The following is a 17410-nucleotide window of genomic DNA, read 5'->3' as shown; positions in this document are numbered from 1 at the left end:
CCTGTTTTAGCTAGTTTATTGCATTTGAAAACCAATTTAAAAAAAGATCAAGTCTCCGTGGCTGAACATACGGTGTTACCAGAATCCCACAACTGTGGGAAATAGATTCATTTTCAAATGTATATTTATGGGATTTAACGGTGGTATTTGAAACCATAATGTGGCTACAGTTGACTTGAATGAATGTGCCAAATTCTGTTACACTACCCTTAAGAAATATTTTTCAGTTAACACTTAATCAAATGCTCCGGTCTTGGTGTCAATTAAAAGACAATTAACAACAAGCTAGTGAGCTATTTGCATTTATTTATTTATTTTTGCGAGTTTGAGTTCTGCCTGCACGACATTCTCAGGAGGTTGTAAAGCAAAAAAATAGCTCAAAATAAAGTGAATAATATTTGTCAGATGGTCTGAAAAAAACAAATTAAGTGGTCTGTTAAATGTGTTTTGTTTGTTTGTTTAATCATAACAGGTTTAGTATACGACTGTGTTTGTGTGCCCCCTAGTGATCAAAAATCATTAAATGCAGCTTTAAAGTCACGGTCCTGGCAAATGTCACGACACCTGTAGTTAATGGTGATAATTGCAAGAGTCTGGATTTTGAGCTACTGTTAAAATGTCAAAAGATTCAACCCATGGGTATGGTTGACCGCGTAACCAAGGAAACCATAGGCTGAGGCAATTCTGTGTCACATTGTTTCAAGTAAAGAGACTAAAAGAAGACCATAGCCAATGCCATCACTATCTAAAATAAACCAGGGTAGCAGCTTTTGGGTTCCACAAAACACCCAGCACATGAATCCATTGTTTCCTGTGGATACCCTTGTGCATAGTACGCTATGCAATTTAAATTCTTGAGGAAAAATTCAGTCTCTGTCAGTCACAGTGAAGAAAAAACAACTGATATGTATATACAATAAAATAATATAAATACGTTGAATGATAGGCTACTAACAAAAAATAGTGTTTGATATAGGCCTAATGAAAATCTAAAATAATAATTAGTAATTAGCCTAGGCCTATAAGTAATAATTATCTTTGGCTTTGGATTCTTCCCTTTAGTCATTAGTCATGTGATTGTTAATGTGAATGTGACTCATGCTGGGTATAGCCATAATAAAGATGGGTAGGCCTAAAGCTCCTTTAAGCATTCATTCAAAATTAAGTTGATGATGTAGCCTACAACAACACCTGGCCTATAAATCATAAAACATAAAGTATTATTACTTGTAGCCTACATCACTACTGCCAACAGTCTGTAAAGCAACATCGTGTTATTTATATAATTATTAAGTATTTTAAGCGTGCCCACTCTGAATAAAGTGGAAAATATAGGCTTTCGCAGTCTCATGGGAGGGACTGCTCCACTGTCTACTGACGCAGGCGGTGACCAGGGAGACGTTAACTGCGCATGTCCGCGTCTGCACGGCAGAGCGAGAGACAGACAGCGAGGAAGAGAGAGAGAGCACGAGAGAGAGACACCAGGGAAAATTTGGCAAAGACAAAGGACTGAACAATTTTTAGGGACACTGGAGGCAGTAAAATCAGTTTTTAGGCCGGTATATGTTAGCCTAGCTGTGACGGAACCTGCGGTAAGCGGCCAGGTAAGTGGTCGCCTCGAGAAAATGAAGTTATAAGACGTAAAGGAAGCGCTGTGGTTGTGTTTGCTGTAGACACGGGAGTCACGTAGAGCAGCCAAAAGACTCAACGACAGATATCTGTTACTATCTACGGCTTAATTTCATCTGTACATGTGTGGCTTACGAGTGTAACCGCGGCTATCCCTCCCTAATGGACCGTAAGCTCCCTAACGTGTGTGTGTCTTGTTCGAGTACGGGGCTGTTGTCATTTTTTTTTCTTTGCTAGCCTACTGAACAGCCTGCTTCCTCTATCCTCAGTCCAAGCTGCTGGAAATGTTTACCTTCTTCTCATTTTGAGCTGTGCTGCCTACAAGCTGACTGTAGCAGCTTAAAACGTTATCTCAGCTATCTTTCACCATCAACATCACATTCAGCACTGTTTTAAAAGTGTTGTTGGCTGCTGTTGTGATCAAGACAGCAGTTTTAGGATGTCATTTAAGGCTCTGCTAACCTGTGATAGGGAACATGTCACCACATCTGTTATTTGAAATGAGTGAATCATTGGTGTAGAAAGAAGGTAGATAATGATTATATAAAGCTATTCTTACTGTCTTTCTTTCTCCACGCTCAGCTTGAAATCTCTGTTGTATCTGACCCAGTCGAGGGGGAAGCTTCACAATCGGCAGCCCGGCGATGGAAAGAACTGCAAAGCTATAGGCTCAACACAACTGTATGGAGAGAGAGAGGGCTGTCAAAGCACCCAAACTCACGCAAGATGGAGCAAGTTGAAACGTAGCGGTTTGATCGACGACACCACCGTGGAGCTGGCTTAGGAGTAATCTTTCCTTTGGGAGTATCTGGAGTACATTTTTTTTGTGTTGTGAGATTTTTGCTGGAAGTCCCTTATTTTTTATTTTTTTACACCCTCCTTCCGTTGTCCCTTTTCCCCACATCCATCCCTTCAGAGAGAGAGAGAGAGCAGCAGCAGGTGTTTGCTGTGTTAAAGCAGCCACAGGGTCTCATTTACCTTACCCATCCATCCATCCATCCCCCCCCCCCGCCCCTACTCGACCGTTCACGGAGACACACAAGCTCCTCTCTCTTGAGCGGCTGCTGAGCGGTTGCCATGGCGATGGTTGCCATGATGCTGATGTAGCCTCCTGCCAGGCGGTCGTTGTGGAGCTGGAGGAGGAGGCGTCAGGGTTGGCAGTGGCGGCTGGGGCAGTGCTGCTGGGGGTCAACGTCCAGGGATGGGAAGTGCTCCGTATCCAGCTGGCGAGTGGAAGGTCAAGGGGCGCGGCGGGCTGCAGGAGCTGGGCTGCATGCGCTGGAAGGTCAACAAGCAGAAAGCAGCAGCAGGAGGAGGAGGGGAGGTGGTGGTGGTGGTGGGAGCGGAGGAGACCAGGGGCAGGGATCCCACGGACCCCCAACAACAAGATAACTCCTCCTCCTCTTCCTCCCTCGCCCCCCAACCTCCTCCTCCCCAACCCGCTCTGACACCTCCGGCCATCTACCACGAGAAGCAGCGCCGGGAGCTCTGCGCCCTGCACGCCCTCAACAACGTCTTCCAGGACGGGACGGCCTTCAGCAGGGACACCTTGCAGGAGATCTACCAGAGGTGGGGACTTTCTGTTAGGAACCAGATAATAGCCAGTGTTTTTTTTTTTAGCCCGAGCACATGAAACATTGTGGATAATCTGTTGTTTTTTCTCTCCTTGTGTCCACCTGTTGTTGCAGGCTTTCTCCCAGCACTCTGGTGACGCCTCACAAGAAGAGCATGCTGGGAAACGGGAACTATGACGTGAATGTCATTATGGCAGCGCTGCAGACCCGAGGGTTCGAGGCAGTCTGGTGGGATAAAAGAAGGTACGTAGGACTGCCGCTGAAAACTGCAGTGTCTGTTAAAGCAATAGAAAATGTCAGACAGTTAAAATACAGTAATGCTTTTATGAAGATCAATTGATTTTGTCATAGTTTCTGACTGCTCTCTTTGTCAATTCCCCTAAATAATTAGAATCAGGTTAAACTGACAAAGGGTATATGAACAAAAGGGCCCACTGTAGCTAGCCACATGCCCGTTTACAGAGCCTAGGCTGTGTATTAACACTAGATATATTTTCAGCACACACAAAGTACAGACAGGATCATGAGGAGATATTCACTGATGTTGACCAAAAGTGATTTTGACAAGGACTCCACTTATACATCCTCTATTGTTAAATGTGACATCTGCAGAAAGCACTCAAATCCTTTGTAATGTAAAGGTGAGGCTACCTTGACGTCTTCCTCTGCACCTCGGCCGCCTAATCAGCGGGACCCTGAGTGATCTCTTCGATTAGTCAGCAGCTCCATCAGTTGACAAGGTCTAGCAGACAGTTTTTATCAGCGTTCCTGCTTCCCTCATTCTTCCCACAGTCTTCCATGGCTTTTGGCAACAACAACAGCAGCAGCAGCAGCCACAGACTTGTTTTTCTCAGTAAAGCGTTAATGTTATCAGAAAAGCCATATTCCTGTTTCTCTGTCCTGAGTGAAACAGGAACAAAATCATTGCTACGACAACAACAACAATGCTTCTCTCTGTCGCTGATTAATAAAACGTTGCAGCGGTTGAACCTACCGTGCAATTTAAGTGTTTACATACTATTATACAATACAATTATTAATACACAATTTTCAGAAAAAAATTAACAAATAATAAGCCACATCTGCAGTATGCCATGCACTGTAGATTTTTTGTAATAGCTGAAGAAAGATACATTTTGATTGTTTTAATTTGTATTAGTAAGTGGCCATAGTGGCCATGGAGTGTTTTCATAATTGTCCTTGTTGGTGCGTTCAAGTGCTTATCGAAAACTGACACATTGATGAACTCCCTTTTTAAAAAATAAAAATCCTCCATAATACATCAAACTACAGAATTATCTTGATTCCCCACGACATCCATGTTTTCTTATTACGCTAAACAGTTACAATGTCATTTGGCCAAAGAGGAAAGAAATACATGTTTATCAATCAAGGGGCAAATAATGGATTTAGCAGAATGTTAGGGAACTGCTTGTTCCAGTTTATTATTGTGAAATGTCTCAATGCTGAAGTGTCGGTCCTTTTTAATATTGAGATGCTTTAACTGTTTGGCACTGCTGCCATTATTATGTTGCTGCCAGTTGTCTATAGAAACAATGTGAAAAATGAAAGGCCTTTCATAGTGCAGTAAAATACATTTTGTTTTATTAGACCACGACACTGTAGTTTATCATCACATCAACCTTGTTAAGTATTTTAGATGACTTTCAAATATCTTGTGCATGGCAGAATTGCTATCATTGTGCTCTTATCAGGCGATCATGGGAAAGTATCATACACATAGTAAGCCTAGGATTCTTTCCCCTTTCTGATACCTGTCTCAGGCCAGTTTGCAGATTAAGGTCATTTTCATATCATACGGAATGGAAAGTCAGCAGTGTATAGGCTATACATATGTGATCCCAGAACTTAAATGTTGCCGTTCTCCTTTCCTCCAGGGACGTAGGCAGCATTGAGCTGTCCAACGTGACGGGCTTCATTCTGAACGTGCCGTCCAACCTGCGCTGGGGGCCTCTGCGGCTGCCGCTCAAACGCCAGCACTGGATAGGAGTCAGGGAGGTGGGGGGAGACTACTACAACCTGGACTCCAAGCTGCGGAGCCCGGCGCTCATAGGCAACCCAGACCAGCTCAGGTAAGAGCCATGGGATGTTACCTCTCTCTGTACATGTGTTCGCACTGTGACAGCTATGATCCCAAACATTATGCTGGCTGTCGTTTTGAGATATTTACAACATGCAGGAGCTGTGTTTACAACTAAAGGATTGGCCGATTGCCATGAAACTCGAAGGAGAAGTCATCGATTCTGGAGAAAGCTTGTTGTCAAAATGATTGTTGTCAAAATCAGTTAATTTCCCCTCACGATCCGCTACCTTTCCGTATTTCGTGCGATGAAAAAAAAAATGGATGCACAGCCTAGGCTCTGTAGACGGGCATGTTGGTCGCCACGGTGGGCCCCCTATGTTTACATACCACTTGTTTACATACTAGTTAACAGGGCCTGGGTTGTGTATTACACCAGATTTGTTTTCAGCGCACACACAGTGCAGACAGGTAGCAGATCGTGAGGAGATATTCACTGATTTTGACAACAACAACAACAAAAATTGCAGACGCAACCTTTCAGCTGGGTACTCACATCTGTGATTTAATTTCGGCTTTCTGCAGCTGTTTCACAGTAAAAGGCTTGACTTTGTTGACAGCTGGAAGGCCTTTCTTCCCTGTGAAGCAGCTGCGTGAAGTGTTGAGTTTGCATTAACAGCAGTTTAACACAGGAGCACGAAGAATTTCAGCTCTTCTGCTCACCCGGGAAAGGAAATATTTTTTACTTTTTTTGGATTGGCCAAATCTGTCTTGCTGCTTGCATGGCCACAAAAGGGACATTTTAATGTCAATGTTGAGATGTTTAACATCCCCAGAATCCTGGTGTATCCCTTTACACATCATTTGTTTTAAATAAGTAATTTTTTTTAAATTTTGTCTTTTAGAACATCCCCCTAAAGGTAGATAAGTCGAGTCAGTTTAGAAGAACTCCAGTCACCTCGCATTTTTCACAATTTCAAAAGACAATAGCAAGGTTGACCTTACAATATGAGTCTTATCTCTAAACGGCTCGACCACAAAGCCAACTGTGATGGAGGTACTGAAGGGTGATGGAAACAGAGGGCTGCCCTAATCTAGTGAAATACACCGAAATGCGTATATGAAGATATGCTAAACTAATCTAACAGTAGCCTCAAAACGAAGTGAAAGTAACTACTTCCCAAAATGTCTAACTATTCTTTTTAAACTGCAAATATGTTTATACAAACAACAGATTAAGATAATTTTTTTATTATTATTTGTGTAATGTGAAATGGCTATAAAGTAGGGCTGTCAAATTAACGCGTTAATTTCGATTAATTAATCACAGAAAAATTAACGCGCTTTAAAAAAAATGTACGCAGATTAATCGCACTTCCATATTGCCCTTTGACCCGGTGCAAAAGAGGTGAGGCGATAGTGGGGCTGCACCTGTAGTTTGCTGACACGGCCCGCACGGGATTAAAGAGTAAAGAAAGAAGCAGGGGAAAGGGGCCAGGTCTCTATGGATGTGTTATGGGCTGCTCCGGGCAAATAAGCATGAAGGTAGGAATACGTGTTATGTTATTCTCCGCAGTGTCTGTGCATTATCGATTTAGTGGGTGCCTAATTAACAATGTAGGTTCATAACAGTAGACCTATCTCTCAATCTTCCTCCGTGTCTCACTTTTGTTTGCTAGCTGTGATCGTCCCACTCAATCTGACACCCTCTCACTCTTCCTAGATATGCCTGTCTTTTTTCCTCCTTTGTTTGTGTGTGTGTGTCATTTAGCCTGCTTGTTTTTTTGTGATTTTTTTTCGGCGCTACAGAAGTTGCGAGAGAGACAGAGAGAGAGAGAGCGAGAGAGAGAGAGAGAGCGAGAGAGAGAGAGAGAGAGAGAGAGACGAACGATCGCCTATAGGCCTACTGTTGTTTATAAACAGGCATAAAAGTGTCATATAAGTATGTGATTAATTTAGATTAATTAATCACAGAGCCTGTAATTCATTCGATTAATTTTTTTAATCGCTTGACAGCCCTACTATAAAGACAAACCCACACTGTATGAGCAACAGAATGTGCAGTTGCTCCCCGATCATTGGAGCGTTTTACCAACTTTTAGCTCATTGTTTTGGTTTTGTGGCATGCACACTCAGCTTACACTTCCAGCAGCAGCAGGCAACTGTTGTCAGCAATGAAGCTACAATAAAGCCACCGTATGCTACATGCCAGATAGACAATAGTAGAGAGTCTATCGACATACTTGTGATTTACAGTATGTCATTAAAAAGCTAATGAGCCAGATGGGAGTTAATGGAGAGACCTAAAAAAAAAGCTAAAAGGATGAAACATATCAAGTAGCCAACATGAAAGATTTTAATTTTTTTCTGTCAATAGGCAACTCTTTGCTCACACGTTTGCCATAAGTAATTTAGAAAGAGATAATGTGATAGTGTTGTGTTTTTGCTGCACCAAATTGACCCATAAAAAAAATGAGTTTGCAGCTTTTTTGTTTGTTTGTGTGTCCCAGGAAGTTTCTCCGCCAGCAGCTGAGAGGGAAGAACTGTGAACTGCTACTGGTGGTCTCAGAGGAAGTGGAAGCACACCAAACATGGCGGTCCGACAGCTAAGGTTTGAAGCAGCCTTCAATCACAGCTTCAACCAAGGCCGAACGGGCCAGTCACAGGATGAACGGGAGAGGAAAGGAGAGTGGTGCACAGCCAATCAAATGGATGCACTCTGGCCTTACCCCCCACCCCCTTTTTTTGGGTTTTGTTTACACAGCCATTGCTGGACTCTAATCTGATAAGATGCAAAAAGCAATGAAGAAGGCAAACACTTTACAGGGAGAATCAAATAATCACAGTCCTTTACTCACAAACAAAGACTTATCAAAAAGAAAAGTTACTCTTTCTGTTTCTGCCATTTTTATTTTTCAATGTCAGTTTTGATCCGTTGATTTTTTTTTTTTTTTTTTTTCTGTTGAAGTTTCCAAAGTCATGGGAGTTCAGGCTTTATGAAAAAATGCTGTGTTTATGTGCCTGTCTCCCTAAGTGATCCTCCCTGCTTCAGTCCTAATGTTCACTGATGTGTCTTTGTGTTACTGTGGTGAATCTCTCTCTGTCCTTATCCTCCGTCCCTTCACTTTCACCAAAGCGTGCCCTCTTTATGCCTCACTCCTCCGCCTCTCTATCCCTTATTCCATATCACCAGTCCGAACCGGTGACTTACCACGATGCCAACTTTGTATTTCATCCACTGCCCAAACACTTGTGGCACAAACTCAGCCTGTACCGTACACACACAGGCTGTGCCGACACAACCCCGTTTTATATGCAACAAAGCAATGCAAAACACCCAGACCAAACACTCCCCTCTAGTGGATGTTTGCCTCACTTTCCCTTTCCAGGAAGAAGTAACAGCACCATGCATCCATTTTTTTTTTTTTTCACATTTCAATGGTTAGTCAGTTTTTAGGAAGCAATGCTATAGTAATGGTTATCATCTTTCAGTAGAATCAGACTGTATCAAGATATGTTGCTTGATTGCCAGGCCAAGGTGCAGCATTACGGTATGTTTGTTGGCTTTGAGGAAACAACAAAACATTCTCAACTCAAGGTGTACACACAAACTTGTTCTGGAGCTTTTTGACCGCATCACACGGTCCTCATCGGTGGGCAGATTGAGTTGGCTCAGTTGCTATGTTAAAACAGATTCATCAATCCAATGGCAACAATAATGATAATCTGTTCAAATATCATTTTCTAGACAAAAATGCCCAAAACAGTAACGATGGTCAAGTGGGTATATTTGTTTTTTTGACGGTAACGTCTAGGAATTATAAGCATTTATTTTGTGTAGATGTTGTTTATAACTACATGACATTTTACTGTCAAAGTGATGGATAAAGAAAATAATCATCAGAATAATCGATAATTCAAATAAGTTGCAGCCCTACTCTGCAGTGTGCAATTCCATGGCAAACTGAGTAAACTTAATCTGCTGATGAGTACTGTGTGATGCGTTCAAATGCACCAGAGAAAGTCACTAAGATTGTCACAAATAATTGGAGTAATTCAAAAGTTGTTGTTAAAAAATCATCATATCAAAACAAAGATTTTTTTTTATTATTATTATTGTTATAAGTCCATATCGACCACTCCTGCTAAATAGGAGCCAGAATCATTTGTCGCACAGTGGTAGATGACACCACACAAACAGATGAAAGTAAAAACAAGTGAGGATACTTTATTCATATTATATTTGATTTGGTCCAAAGGGTCACCACCACAGCAGCTCTCTGTAGCCCAGGAGCTCAGCTGATTAACCCTTCTTTTTTCTAAACTCTCTGGACAAATTTCTTGTCAACAGGGTTCTGTAATGTGTGAGGAGGGCGTTTGGTGGGTTGGCAGTATGAAGGGAAAGTTGTCAAGATGGAGTGCAAATGTGCCTATAGGTAGAAAAAAAGAATGTATAGGAAAAGCAAAGTGAAAGTTGACGGGCTGGCTACAGTGTCCGGCCACGTTGTGTCGCTGTGGTTGATTATTGTGAAATGAGCCTTACCAGAGATTCCAGTTTGTAGCTTTCAAATCCGTCAGTTCAAGAGAAACTGTATACTTTTACTCGTATTGTTTGTTTATGACGATATTGGCCTTAACTTGTTTACATAAAGAAACAATTCAAATGTTGTTGCTCTGAAAGATGAAGCGGGGCTGTGCATTTTTGACGCCATTTCAGGAGATTTATTCCAAAAGCACCAATTTAATTTATGGTAAATAAAGAGGAGAAGCAGCTGAAGCTCATTTAATACGACTCTCTCACTTTTGCAGCCAAGGGCTTTTCTGTTATTTACTATGGTTTGATATATAGTGTGATTTTTATTAAGACCACATGTAAAGATCACTTTATTTTTTTTCAATGGTGCATGTCTTATTTTTTGGAACTCCAGCCCAGTCTGTTGACCTTTTAATGTCATATCCACGTGATCCTGCATCGAAAACATCAGAGAGGTCGCCATTCATTGACTGAGATATATGATATCACTTCATGACAATTTGCTATTTTTTTTTGGCCATGACAATCTCTCAGCCCATCCTGCTTAAGGAATACTGATTGTCACTGTATTTTTATTTTTAATGTTTTTTTTGTTGTCAAGTTTTTTTGCATAGAAATAAAATGCTTATAATGGCACTTTATATGTATAAGCTACAGTGTGAGTGTAGTAAATGGGTCAGTATGGTAATTCAGTATGTTTATTCAAGTACCGTTCTTAAATACAGTTTTTTGGTACTTAAACTTTAGATGATGTTTAAGTTCTTTATTATTTTACTCCACTATAGTTTAGAGGTACATCTTGCATTCTTTACTCTGCTTCATTTTATTTTAAATCTACATCAACAAGTACAGGTGGAATCAGTGTGATTCTTGAGAATGCTTGTTGTCAAAATCAGTGAATATCTCCTCACGATCCACTACCTGTACGTAAAAAATTATTCCCAAATTATTTGGGGTTTTCTGGTTGGGGCCCTTTTGCTAAGTGTCAGATGTTAGTGAGTATTTTATAGATATAAATATATATTAAGAGTTTTATATTCATAGTTTACAGTTCCGCCAAGGAGTGATTTGTGCTCTGAATTTTTCATTTGGCTTCATTCCTAAAGCCATAACAAATTTGTGAAGCAGAACATTTTTCTTCACTACCCCATTAATCATCTCCCAACAGCTTAGACTCATCCAGGGTGCCTTTGGAGGGGGCCCGACTGTATATCATGAAGTAGTTGGAACTAGCTCCACCTCTATCAAGTTCTACAGTTAAATGCTACTTTTTGCAGTTGAGTGGTAATGCAACATTTAATGATTCTCCTTTTTTTGAATGTTTGTGCAACTTAAATGGCTAATGATAATTTGTATTGTTACCCAAGTGAACGGCCTAAGGCTTCATCGAGCACCTTTTTAGGTTTCCATCCATACACTGTATGAATGATGATGATGATGGTGGTGATGGAGAAGAAGCTAGCGGCGCGCGTGGCCTCATCGTAAGTGGCGCGCGCTCTCAAAGATGGGGGCGCGCGCGGAGCGGTGTGCAGATGTGTCGCAGATTTTGTAAAGTCACTGGACGCTCGAAAAGACCACCACAAGGAAGTCGCTCCGGACAAATGGGCCCCTAAACTGTCGGGAGAACAAGGCGACATAGAGAGAGAGAGAGGACAGGAGGAGGAGGAGGACGGCTGTCTCAAGCAGTTACCGCGTTAGCTTAGTTTGGAGGAGAGAGAGAGATACTCTACTTTGAGTTAAAAGGCAGCGGACTGCGGCGCGCGCGCAGGGATGGAGCTGTCAGCTATCGGGGAGCAGGTGTTTGCTGTGGAATCAATCGTCAAGAAAAGAGTTAAAAAGGTAACCCTCACACGTCTTACCAAAATGTGTCAGTGCGAATAGCTGCTTGACGCTGTCGGCACATTGTTCTGGAGGAACTGGGGAAGGCATGCTACTTTGGATGCTATTAAAAAAAATCTTGAGAGCTTAGGGCTTCTAAGCAGGTCATCTAATTCGGGTTTGTATAAATAAAGGAGGCGGCTTGCAGGAGGCTGTCCCTTTCAACGGAACGTGGAGAGTGTTGTCATTGCACTACAGCTGAGCGTGGCAAGTGTTTGGCCAAACCGGAAGACTGGGCATGATGTTATCGACCAAATATAATTAATTCTGGGCCTGTTTGCTAGCTAATTAACTGTCGCTCTAAATTGCCATATTGTTGACAGATGCGCACGCTGATATTAAGGCTCCACGTCTAAACTATGTCGCAATAATCCACTGTTCAATTAGCCTATACACACTGGAGTAAACAGAATAGTTTCATAATTTTATAGTAGCCAAAGATTGATGTCAGCTAAGTTTTATATATACAAAGATAGATAAAAAGGTAGTTTAATATAAGCCTAGACACTATGCCCGTTTGCTTTATTTTCTGTTAATTAGCTTTCTAACAGTTTAGGTTTGGAAGACAATGAGCATATACACTGACCAATGTTCCTTTGGAGATGATACTTCAACATATGTTTCTTTAACTACCCTGCTATGAGGCAAGGATATGTACAGGCTTTCTGGTTAAATGGTTCATTTAGCATTTCACTCTGTATGGGCACCTGGGTGAGTAAGACGAATTCGGGGAAAAAAGCTGACTTCACCCACTGAGAATACCTTCAAGGGTCTGGATGATCTCACCCAGGATGACTAACCCTGAGTGGCTCTGCTGGTGAATGGAAAGCATACTGTACATTGTACATTATCTGTTAATTATAGATATTGTCTAATGGCATGGAAACATCCTGCTACACATAACCTCCATTCAGTAGCAAGAACATAATGGAATAAACACATTTAAAATAAATAAGAGGGGGAGGACGAGTACAGATTTCTTTTTCATACACAAGTATAATAATCTGACATGTAGGGTCACAGGCATCTGCAAAGACATCACAAATAGTGAATATACTGCATATGGGACAATGATTAACCACAGATTGTTTTAAGGTGTTATTTATCATTATTATTTTTTTAACCTTTATTTATACAGGTAAATCCCATTGAGACCGTAGACTCTTTTTCAAGGGAGACCTGTTTTCCTTTCCCACGTTACCATTCACACACATTCATACACCGATAGCAGGCTAACTATTGACATTCACACGAGGCAAGGTGGGTGAAGTGTCTTGCCCAAGGACACAACAACCATGACACAGGTGGCAGGGCGGGGATCGAACCTAATCAGCCGACCCGCTCTACCAACTGAGCCGCAGTCGCCCCCTATTAGAAAGGCTACAGAATATTCTGTGATGTGTTCTTGGCTGACCCAATGTTATGTCTCCACAGGGGAATGTGGAGTATCTGTTGAAATGGAAAGGGTGGCCTCCAAAGTGAGTATATAGGCTTGCTAAGATGGACGGATGGATTACATAAGACTTGATCATATCCACACTGAAATGTACAGCACATACAAACATGTACACAGAAATGTACCGCAGCCATATCAAAAGTAAATTCATGAGAAATATATATGCCAATTAACAAAGATAACTTATTGAAAAGTAATATGACAGATTGATTTATTAGCAAAGTTCTGAGAAATAGGAAATATCCATAAATATGTCAACGCGTATGTCTTGTAGGTACTGCACATGGGAGCCTGAGGAACACATTCTGGACCAGCGCTTGGTGCAGGCCTATGAAGAGAAGTAAGGCTCCGCTGAAAATTCGGACATTTGACACGTAGCGGAGCAGGAATGTGCAGAATAAAATCAGTTCTCTTCTTCCATTCTATAAATCCTAAAGAGCTAGTTAGTCTCCAATTGCAAGACCTGGCTCCAGCTGGCAGCTAACATGTGTCCAGGGTTATTGGACCGTAACTAGATATGCCAAAAACACATCCAGAGGTGCCATAAATATGACGCTACTCCGGTGAAATGATGTTAAAGTTTCGTTACGTGTTAATTTTCAGTCTTCTGGAAAACAAGTCTGATTTTTTTTTTTTTTTTTTTTTTTTAATGTGCCCTGTCCAGTTTTCTTGTCAACAAAGAATTGTTTCCATTCTACATTCAGTGGACTGTGTAAATGTTTCAATCTTGATAGGCTGGTCTGTCTTCTTCTTCAGTGTTGTACTTTATGTGTGATTGTTGCAATAGTTTTGTTTTTGGGACTCATTTCAAATGGTAGCAAAACCGAATCACCCTCTTTGGGACAGTAAACATGGATTGATTGAATTGCAAAGTCAATTTGTTTTTAGCATTTGAATCCCACATATCCATTTGACTTTGGAGCAGTCTTCGTCCCTGCCTTTGCCTAGTGCATTGTTGTGTTTTTTTCGCAGGCTTTCTGCCAACCTTTGCTGCCAACTGTGGATCAGTGCAATAATGTAGAACCATTTGCAGAAATTATGTGCATGCTCAACCTTGGAACGTGCTTACCTCATAACCCTGGATACATTTTTTCTTAAGGTCATGTGAAAATGTAATCCAATTCAACCCAAAAAAGTGTTCAAACAGAGCCCAAGAACAGCTGTGAAGACTGTCAAACAGAACATGTACAGGAGACCTTGGCCATCGGTTTAACAGCGTGCTTTGCTTTTCAGAGAGGAGCGAGAGAGATCTCTGAGTCACAGGAGAAAAGGATCCAAACCTAAAAAAGTGCTTCTGGAGGTAAGCTCTGGAGTCGTTCAATCTCAAACATGACTTTATCTTTTTTTATTTTTTTATTTTACTCTGTGCCTTTAGTTCATTTGCTATTGTTCTTTATTGCCTCCTCTATTTTATCTCCAGTGTGAGTTAAAATCATTACATTTTCAAGTTGTTCGACCCCTCAATCTTTCCGGCTATCTCTCTTCTTTATTCCAGAACACGGTCTACACCATGGATCTCCGCAGCGCTCACAAGGTTCCGGAGATGCCTCAGCCTCGCCTGCGTCTCTCCCTCACGCGCTCTCTGCTCCCCGAGGACCAGAACCAGCCGCCGTACAGCGCCTGTGGCCACCTTCTGAGCAAACCCCTGAGGTCACAGTTCAAGTGCCTTGACTCAAACCCTCCAAGTCCTACAGAGGAGGACTGGGAGAGCCAGGGGGATGAGGAAGAAGAAGAAGAAGAGGATGACAATGTAGAAGACCAAGAGGATATGGAGGAAGGGAAGGGGGAGTCTAGAAAGGAGGCAACAGAGAAGAGCGGAGGCATTTTAAGCGGTAAGTGTGTCAGTCGGTCAGCCAGTACAGACTCTTAATCAGCATCACGACCCAGATTAGTGAGCCTTTTTCCAGTAGGCTCGGACGTGCACAGGCTTCTTTCACCGGGCGTGCATCCAAAAACATTAAACTTCCTCCACCCTGAGCTGATTAAAGAGCTAAATCACACGTAGGTCAACACATGGGCTCATTAAAGACAATTGAAGCTGCTGCTGCTGTACATCTAAATGTAAAAGCAACAGCTACTTTAGAAGGAAGAAACCTTACTATCTACACTGCAACCAACATGATCTCTTTATAACCACTAGGGTTTGGTATCGGCAAGGACTTCACGATACGATACACATCACGATACGATGGTCACTACACGGTATATCATGAATAATTGCGATACGATGCATATTGCGATATTCCACATTGTTCACTGAAAATGTTAAAACATAGCTGAATCAAGTTGCTGGGTAGTCTTATGCATCACATTGGGTTTTATCCATAATGCAGTGGATGAATTGTGTCAAAACTGTTTAATTAAAATTTAAAACCTGTGAATTCAAGGCAACTAGCCGTAATATCTATGGTAGTAGTAGAAGTAGTTCACAACCCGTTTAAAACTAGATTTTTTTCCTTCTAAATATTATTTTTTGGAGCTAACGATATTATACTGATATCTCGTAAATAAAAAATAACAGGATATATCGTTAAACGATTGATTAGCACAGCCCTGATAACCACACAGTCTTTCCTGTGATGTAGCATCATTTTTCTAGAATGTTTGACACCTGGCAGATGTACATTTTTAATAAGTGAATCATGAATTATTTGTGTGACGGGTTCAAGAAAGAGCGGTTTAATCCATTTAAACGTGAGACATAACTAAATCTTCTCAAGATAATGTTGTGAGACTCTTCTGTTCTCCCTATCTCCTCAGAAGCACTCAGAGCTGTCTGTCCCTGCAGCCTATCTGCCTCTGTCAGTTTAAGACATCTATCAGAGCAGCAGAGATAACCTATCCAGGCCAGTCAAAGGGCGGTTAACTCAATAACGGCACACATGTGATGGGCTTGATGCAATCGCTGTCTGACTGCCACTCTACCCTCTTTCCCCCCTGCTCTTGCCTTTCCCGTCTCCATGTTCTGGTCCCACTCAGGACTGGAGAGGACGGACGTCATCCGACCTGAACAGTTCACCGCATTGGAGAAGGTGGAACATGTCTGGATACCTGTCCGCGGCCCGGGGGAGGTGACCATCACGGACGTCACCCTCAACTCCCTCACAGTAACTTTCCGAGAGTCGAGGGTGGCCAGCGGCTTCTTCAGAGACTTGGGCCTGAAGGTGTGAAACTGTGAAGAAGTCCAAACGGGTTGGTGGGGGTGAGGGGCCGTGACAAGGAGTCGGAGGCTCTGGTTTCATCAAAGCGTGCAAATGGTGGTTTGAGTGCCAGGGCTGGTGTTTCCATTCCCTCTCTGTTAACCTCCCCCTGTTAAGCTCCCCCTCTCACCCAGCCACTTCCAGTATGGTCAGTGGTACGTTTACATGCACAGAGTCACTTGGGTATCCGCCCAAACTCTGGTTAATGTCATAGTAAGGTTGTTCTCCTTTGGTACAGTTAGCGATGACCGGTTATGACTAGTATTGGTGAGTGAGGACTTTTAAAAAACACTTCCAATAACCCCCACAGTAAACAGTCAATTCAGCTATTTAAAAACACAACAAAAGACCCAACCAAAACAACATGCGAAGAAGTAAAACTGGAACAGATAGAACAGAAAGTGTGACTTACGACGCCATCCTAACTGAGGTGCAATCATTGGAACCGCCAAGCGAGTTGTGGCCTGCACACTATTAAGGTCCATTCCAGGCTTTGGTGAGGCTCAGCACTTGGGCTAACCTTAACCCTGGGCCATTGTTGGGCCCTCACATTTTCCACTGTCAAACAGTTGGAAATGTGTCAAATAGAGTGTGTGAGTGAGGTGAAGTGAAGTGAGATACGAATCATAAAGAGGAATTTTTGACGTGTTACTATTGGTTCAAATGTTCAGACAACCTTAAGTCAACCTTAAAGGTACCCTGTAGAGTTCTCTTCTAATCAAACATAGTAATGTTTAAATTCAGTGTTAGTTACCCAGCAAAATCATTGTGTGTATCACTGAGATGTAACAAACGTGTCATTTCCTTCATGAAAGATTTTCAATGCTGACTTTTCAGACTTAATTGGACCCTGCCATGCAAACACCTGTGTTAGCTAGCTTGCGGTCCTTCTCATTCCTTGTATTTCCTTGTTGGTCCAATGCTACTTTATGCGGTACATTGATGTCATCTGTAGATCAGTGGAATGGTGTGAGACCAGCAGCAGGAATGTGTATCAAGTCGTCCAATCATCAAAACATTGCTCCACAGCGCCACTAGTGGTCTAAAACTCTACAGGGTCCCTTTAACAGAATGGGCTTATGCACAAATATGTTCACA

The 17410-nt window shown here is 42.0% G+C and overlaps 2 protein-coding genes across 2 annotated transcripts; both read left to right on the top strand.

Moving 5' to 3' along the window:
* The first annotated feature begins 2666 nt into the window (after positions 1–2666).
* Positions 2667–10361, top strand: josd1 (Josephin domain containing 1). Its single transcript, XM_080049283.1, has 4 exons — positions 2667–3198; positions 3318–3446; positions 5102–5296; positions 7755–10361. The coding sequence occupies exons 1-4, from the start codon at positions 2831–2833 to the stop codon at positions 7852–7854; spliced, it is 792 nt and encodes a 263-aa protein (XP_079905409.1). The 5' UTR covers positions 2667–2830; the 3' UTR covers positions 7855–10361.
* Positions 10362–11548: 1187 nt separating this feature from the next.
* cbx7b (chromobox homolog 7b) lies at positions 11549–16282 on the top strand (the record flags this gene model as incomplete). Its single annotated transcript, XM_080048995.1, has 6 exons — positions 11549–11617; positions 13091–13134; positions 13387–13452; positions 14346–14412; positions 14608–14944; positions 16092–16282. The coding sequence occupies 6 exons, from the start codon at positions 11549–11551 to the stop codon at positions 16280–16282; spliced, it is 774 nt and encodes a 257-aa protein (XP_079905121.1).
* Positions 16283–17410: the final 1128 nt, after the last annotated feature.

This window comes from Ammodytes marinus, assembly GCF_949987685.1.
Source record: "Ammodytes marinus genome assembly, chromosome: 20".
Lineage (NCBI taxonomy): Eukaryota > Metazoa > Chordata > Actinopteri > Uranoscopiformes > Ammodytidae > Ammodytes > Ammodytes marinus.
This window is presented reverse-complemented; position numbering and strand designations above follow the sequence as displayed.

Excerpts from the sequence above, each read along its gene's own strand:
- josd1 (XM_080049283.1), top strand. The coding sequence starts at position 2,831 with ATGGGAAGTGCTCCGTATCCAGCTGGCGAGTGGAAGGTCAAGGGGCGC. Across the intron at positions 3,199-3,317 it reads TTGCAGGAGATCTACCAGAG|GCTTTCTCCCAGCACTCTGG; the intron begins GTGGGGACTTTC and ends CTGTTGTTGCAG. Across the intron at positions 3,447-5,101 it reads GTCTGGTGGGATAAAAGAAG|GGACGTAGGCAGCATTGAGC; the intron begins GTACGTAGGACT and ends CCTTTCCTCCAG.